Here is a 7,161-nt window from a genome sequence, read left to right on the forward strand (position 1 = left end):
CTGATGAGAGGAGCCCGGTTGGTTAGGATGACTCTGAAGGGTCCTTGTAACTTGAGGATTCTGCGTTCCAGGAGGAGGGATGGAAATCAGGAAACAGGATCTCCTGTGAAATATTCCCCATGCTTTGAAATGGAAATTAGGCTCTTCCAATTTAGGAATCAAATTAAAGCAAATAGTCAGGGTGTTAGTGGGTTGTGCTCCTCCCTGTTTGAAGTGGCATCTAAAGAAGGCACGCTGCTTTTTCCTGGATGAAGCAGGATCGCACTCAGCCTGTTTTCATCTTTACTTAGCATCTTCTGGCTTGGAGTGGTGTCGCCCAAGCAGTCAGACAGGGGATGTGTCAGGAGCTTGACCTCCCGCGCCTGCTGCCCCTCCCCCACACCCCATGACAGCCTCTCTTGATACAGATGGACAGGGGCTGGTTTAAAATGACAGTCTCAAGTTCGTGTAGGAAGAGAAGGCTAATTGAAAGAAACAGCCAGGCAAGCTTCCTTTCTCTGTAGGAATAATTATCATACCCCTTCACCATGGCCCACCTGGGAGCCCATTTTGCCTTTAGATCCCACTGGCAGAAGACCGACGCTGAACTCTGTCGACACAGCATGTCCTTTATCCTTCACAAAGCCATTCGCAGTGACTTCTTTCAGAGTTATCTCTACCTGCTGGAAAAAATTCCCCTGGGTAAGTGAGTCAGAACTACTAGATAAGGGACAAGAAAGGGGGACTGTGTGAAGTCGTGGGACCTCTGCAAGAGTCCTTGTCCTTAGAACAAGGACACTTTTCAGATAAAAAGAACCCACAACCAGTGTCAGGGGGCTTAAATGTTTCAATGGCACTCTTTCTTGCAGGGTGCAAAGATCAGGTGCTGCCTGGCAAGTCGGGCCTCTATTTTGGGATTCCCATGCACACTCAGAAACTGTGATTTGCTTCCCTGGGTGTTGGTTGGCCTGAGTACCAGGCTTACAGAAATTCATTTCCTGAGTTTTGAAGGACATTTTTAATATTTGCCAAAATTGAAAGGGGGGACAAATTAGGTAATTCAAAGATGAGAGTATTAATGTGGTAGTATGGCAACTAAGAGTTAAAAAGAAAGACTAAATGATAAGGTGTCCTTGTTCTGTGTTTGTGTGTGTGTGTGTGTGTGTGTACATGAGCCCACACTCCACACAATCCTTTCTGGTTTTCCTGAGTCACAGTAATAGAGAGCCAAAAAGGAGCAGATTTTAGTCTGTTCTTTGAATATTAAGAAAAAAACCTGAGGCAGTGGTCTGGCTCCCTTTTCCCTATTTCCTCTAGTTTTCAGGGAATTAGACAATAGGGCGATAAAAAGCTTATCAGGTTTGTCTACACTACTTTTCTCAGCCTCTGTGAAAGGGGTTACTTCAAGGAACTCTTAACAGCACTGAAGAGGAAATAACTTGTGATTAAAGAGTGAAGTGTCCCCCTTTGATTTATATTTTCCCCCCAAGGAAAGCAGGACCAGTATGTATCAGCCCCAGTCTGTTTTCTTAAGCCCCATTGTGCACTTGATGTGGCCAGCATTTCTAGACACCGTAGGGGCTATGTAATTCTTTGTACTGTGTTCAAGAAACTAGTTGCTAGCAGCCTACCAGATTTTCTTTGTATAAACCCATTTCTGAAGGGATCTTTAAATCTATACATACAATGCTTTCATCTCATACTTATGCAATGCTTCTTTAAAAATTTCCTTATTTTTGATTTTATTTGATCCTCACAGCTACACTAGGGTTGGATAGGATAAGTATCACTATTTTTCCACTCCCATCTTCGCACCCTCACCCCCCATCTTACTTTTTCAAATGGAGAAAAGAAAATTCAGAGATGATGAGATCTAATCTAGACAGATCTCATTTAGATACCAAAGCAAGAACCCAAGACAAGAGCTTTTTCCGGTAGATCACACTGCCCATAAGTAATTCTTTTAGGATGTGTTATGCGTCTCATTTGTATCCAAATGGGAAAACTAGAGCAGTCCATTTGGAAGGTGAGAATGTTCTGGTTGCTCCACACACTAGCAGAGCACTGCTTTTCTAGAGACACTCTTGAGAGTCTTGTGTGTCCCATCTCAATAACAGTAGCTTGGTGGCCTTAGCTACCGTAGACTGGAGAAAGATATCAATTACAATGACTAAGATACTCACTAAGGGGCAGATGGCTGCCAAATTTTAAAAATAATTACTAGAGAGAAAAAGGAACTCAACTATGAAAGTAGCAGAAGATGAATTAAAAAGGAAGAATAAAACAGTATCTTCTGAAAATCAGGTGAAAATTAATTGGGGAAAAGGAGACTATAATTTATTTTTGGTCTCAATCCCTTTTTTCTGATCAGTAGAGTCTTTCTGATTATACTAATTTTTCTCCTCTGTGAATGTGCTGATGGTTTATCAGTGATTTCCAATCTTTAAAAAATTATTAAAAAAACCAAAAGTTTTGACAAAGTCTTCTATGGAAGCCTAGTGTAAAACAGGAAAAAGTGAAAATTTTCTGCTTAGGGTTGGGGACAGGGTGTGTTCTCTGCTCTATCCCAGCCTCACCAGTGGCTCCTGAGGCACTTCTGTAACACCCATCGGTTTCCATTAATACTGTTTGAAAACCTTTGGTCCATTTCTAAGCCAAACATGACTCCATTTTACTTAGTCGGTTTTCCATAAATAGGTACTCCTTATTTTCTCTGACTCTGATGATTCAGCCCAGGAATTGGTTTCCCCTGAGAGTAACAGAGGTAGCCCTATCCACAGTACCTCATTGATTTTAGCAATCAGGGGCTATATTAGTCTGTATGGACTATGCTATCCTGCAATAACAAACTAACCCTAAAATCTCAATGGCTGAGCATATAAAAGTTTATTTTATGTTTTTGCTGTATCATTTCAACATGCATTATGGGGGAGGGTCTGTGTTCCACGTAGGCATTCAGGGATCTAGGATGATAAAGGCTCCACCCTCTGGGACACTGCTAGTCACCATGGTAAGGAAAGATAGGAGCTAAAGTTTTGCCTGCTAGTCCATAAATATTTTGTCCCAGAGGGACATACATTACAACTGTTTAGGTACCATTGCCCAGAACCAGTTACATGGCCCTGTCTAACTGCAAGGATGCTGAGCAATGTAAGGGAGTAGATGTATATCTGGTCACTGGCAAATGTTTCTAATGGGGGAAAAACATTGCATTTTAGAGATAGAACCACTGGACATTTCTGATCAATTCAATTTAGTGTAAGAGACATTTACGGAGCTCTGTCGTGCAAAATGCTGTTCGGTGTATTGGAGAAGATTCAAACAATAAAATGCAGTCTCTGTTCTTCAGAATTTTATAAACTGGAAATGGAGGAAAATCAACAAATAACTTTTTATTAATCCTTAAAAAGTTTAAATTAAGGTTACAGGAAAGGGAGGCTGTCAACTCTGTGAATACTCAGCTTTTTTTGCAGTGTTTTCTTGTCATGGCAGAAGCTAAAGCACCTCCAGGAGACTATAAGCTACTTGCAGGTGCAGAAAGGAACCAGCACGTGTCTCATCCACCAGTATGACTTTTATCCAATCACAGTCTTCTCCAAACCCTTGATTATCTTGCTTAACCCTTGGGTTTTGCCCCTAGGAGATTTATAAGTTCTATTTATGGAATGCATGTACCTCTATTAGTTTCCTGATGGGAATCTAGTTCCCATGACTCATTTATCTTGTCCTCTTCTATATCTATAAATTCAGCATTTACCATGGTTCCTGGCACATAGAAAGAACTCAGTATCTGTTCACAGCAGATTAAATGCCCCCTTAGTAATAATTAATTGCAAATCACTAAAGTCTTGAGTTCAAATTCTGATACTGCTACTGATAGAGAAAGTCACCACTGCAAGTTACTAAAGTCTCTGAATATCATTTTCCTCAGGGCAATTGAAAGCAATTGTATATAGTAAATAGTCAATGCTCAATAAGGATTAGTTTTTTCTTTCCCTTCCTCAGAGCCAGGCCTCTTTTAATGTCACCATGTGGTCTTCTCTAGAACAGGCATTACCAAAGACAATAGGCTCAGCTCACTGTATGGGACTTTTCAGGCAGCAGGGGGTAGTAAGCTTTTCAGCTTGAAATGAAAATTTAGCCAATGGAGTCCTCCCCATCTCCACTCAAATGTTTTGGAATTGGCTTCCCCTCCTTTTTGATTATTTAAAAACTTCATAGAAATGAAAATAAAGCCCTACTTTTGAAAGGTTAGGGAATGGATAGTGTAGAGTCTGCACAGAGAGTTTGTTGTTTGGGATAATTCTTTGATTCCTTCTTTCCTGCCTTCCTCCTTCCAACTGCCTGCATTAGGTAGTCAGTCCCACAAGCACACTATGCAGGGACATTCAGTCATGGGGACATTTGCTGGAATATCCATGGCTAGCTTCAGAAATTTGTGGAGAAGCAAGAGCACACATACTGCAAATCTCCAATGAAGGCTTAGCTATGCCACTGAAGACAACACCTGTTCAGGAAGAAATGGGAGCAAGCCTGCTACTGTTCTCAGTGGTTTGCACATTACTATCTCAGGGACTCCTGACAGTGTGCCTATTAGGTGGTAGTGTTTTTTTTCCCCACCTTATATACGAGGGACTGATGTGCTCTGGAGTTAAGTAACCTAATGAAGGTCACGTGGCTGTGAGTGGGGGAGCAGGGTTAGAACCCAGGCAGACTGACTCCAGAGTCTGCCTTTTTTGAGCCTCAAACTCAGGTTGCCCCCCAGTGAAAATAGCAACTTGAGTTATGTAGGCAGCAATTTAAGTTTTACCATGTTTTTTTTGACAGGAACATAAAACCTAGTCTATGAAGAGCATTGGCTTTGTACTGAGATAATCAACAAGATAGGCAGGCCAGTGAGTAGGTTCATGTAATCTAGTTATACTAGCACAAGTGCACTTGGGGGTTTGGAGTGAATGATTTTTCCAAAGGTGGCTGTTTGTGATCAAATAGGAAATAAATAGGAAAAAATTGTATGCATCTCCAGTTTGTATACCAGTGCTCAAGAGGGCTTATCTAAGGCCCAATGGAGATGTTTCTATAAGTTAACCACTCAATAATCCTCTAGCGCTACCACAGTGTATTTCCGAGTACATAGAAGTCAATGACTATTTGTTAATCATACGCTAAGAGTCTATTACTCCTGCACATCGTTAAAGGCTTAGTCTTACTTCACGTTTAGAACAGTGGTTCCACAGAGTTTAGCAGAATAGGGATGGGGTAGGACATGGCTATGACACTTCATTTCTATGTGATATTAAGTTACTAAATCTTTCTGAGTCTCTCACCACTCATCTGCAAAATGATGAATATAACCCAAGTATTGTGTTATTATTGTGAGAACTAAAAGAGATAATGTGAAGAGATAATATGAAAGTGCTTAGTATAATGCCTGGTGCCTGGGAGGTACCCACCAATTTTTAGTACACATCCTTCACTTACCTCTTTCTTTCTACTGGAATAAGTTTCTAAAGAGGAAATTGATAACAATGGTCACCTCTTTGCCATTACAATTAAAAGCCAGAGTTAATAAAAACACTTCCCGTAAGACATGTGGGACTGTCAAATAAAACTCAGCATATAACCATTGGCATTTTTCAAATTGATTTTACCCCAGTGGAGACATGGCTGCACAACTCATTGAACAGTGATACATTGTTCAAACGTTTGCTGTTACTTTTTTTTATTATTATGTTATGTTAATCACCATACATTACATCATTAGTTTTTGATGTAGTGTTCCATGATTCATTGTTTGCGTATAACACCCAGTGCTCCATGCAGTATGTGCCCTCTTTAATACCCATCACCAGGCTAACCCATCCGCCAACCACTCTGGAACCCTCAGTTTGTTTCTCAGTGTCCATAGTCTCATGGTTTGTCTCCCCTCTGATTTCCCCCCCTTCATTTTTCCCTTCCTGCTATCTTCTTCTTCTTCTTTTTAAACATATAATGTATTTATTTGTTTCAGAGGTACAGGTCTGTGATTCAACAGTCTTACACAATTCACGGTGCTCACCATAGCACATACCCTCCCCAAAGTCTATCACCCTCAGTTTGTTTCCTGAGATTAAGAATTCCTCAATCAGTGAGGTCATATGATACATGCTTTTCTCTGATTGACTAATTTTGCTCAGCATAATACCCTCCAGTTCCATCCACATCATTGCAAATGGCAAGATTTCATTCCTTTTGATGGCTGCATAATATTCCGTTGTATATATATACACCACATTGTCTTTATCCATTCATCTGTCAATGGATATTTTGGCTCTTTCCATAGTTTGGCTATTGTGGACATTGCTGCTATAAACATTGGGATGCACGTACCCCTTCGGATCCCTACATTTGTATCTTTGGAGTAAATACCCAGTAGTGCAATTGCTGGATCGCATGGTAGCTCTATTTTCAACTTTCTGAGGAACCTCCATACTGCTTTCCAGAGTGGCTGCACCAGCTTGCATTCCCACCAACAGTGTAGGAGGGTTCCCCTTTCTCTGCATCCCTGCCAACATCTGTCGTTTCCTGACTTGTTAATTTTAGCCATTCTGACTGGAATGAGGTGATATCTCATTGAGGGTTTGATTTGGATTTCCCTGATGCCGAGCGATGTTGAGCACTTTTTCATGTCTCTGTTGGCCATTTGGACGTCTTCTTTGGAAAAATGGCTGTTCGTGATTTCATTTATTCTTTGGGTGTTGAGTTTCATAAGTTCTTTATAGATTTTGAATACTAGCCCTTTATCTGATATGTCATTTGCAAATATCTTCTCCCATTCTGTTGGTTGTCTTTTGGTTTTGTTGACTGTTCCTTTTGCTGTGCAAAAGCTTATCTTGATGAAGTCCCAAAAGTTCATTTTTGCCCTTGCTTCCCTTGCCTTTGGCAATGTTTCTAGGAAGAAGTTGCTGCGGCTGAGGTCGAAGAGGTTGCTGCCTGTGTTCTCCTTTAGGATTTTGATGGACTCCTGTCTCACATTTAGGTCTTTCAGCCATTTTGAGTCTATTTTTGTGTGTGGTGTAAGGAAATGGTCCAGTTTCATTCTTCTGCATGTGGCTGTCCAATTTTCCCAACACCATTTGTTGAAGAGACTGTCTTTTTTCCATTGCATATTTTTTCCTGCTTTGTCGAAGATTAGCTGACCAT

At 40.8% G+C, this 7,161-nt stretch overlaps 1 protein-coding gene across 1 annotated transcript in view; it reads left to right on the forward strand.

The window, feature by feature from the left end:
- Positions 1-259: 259 nt before the first annotated feature.
- NTMT2 (N-terminal Xaa-Pro-Lys N-methyltransferase 2) overlaps positions 260-7,161 on the forward strand; it is a 13,694-nt gene continuing 6,792 nt past the window's right edge. Inside the window, 3 exon segments of the mRNA XM_081822976.1 lie at positions 260-681; positions 1,947-2,005; positions 3,408-3,545. Coding sequence (XP_081679102.1) covers positions 528-681; positions 1,947-2,005; positions 3,408-3,545 — 351 coding nt within the window. The 5' untranslated portion in view covers positions 260-527.

This window comes from Leptonychotes weddellii, chromosome 6 (genome assembly GCF_054177405.1).
Source record: "Leptonychotes weddellii isolate Sample4059 chromosome 6, ASM5417740v2, whole genome shotgun sequence".
In the NCBI taxonomy this organism is placed as follows: Eukaryota; Metazoa; Chordata; class Mammalia; order Carnivora; family Phocidae; genus Leptonychotes; species Leptonychotes weddellii.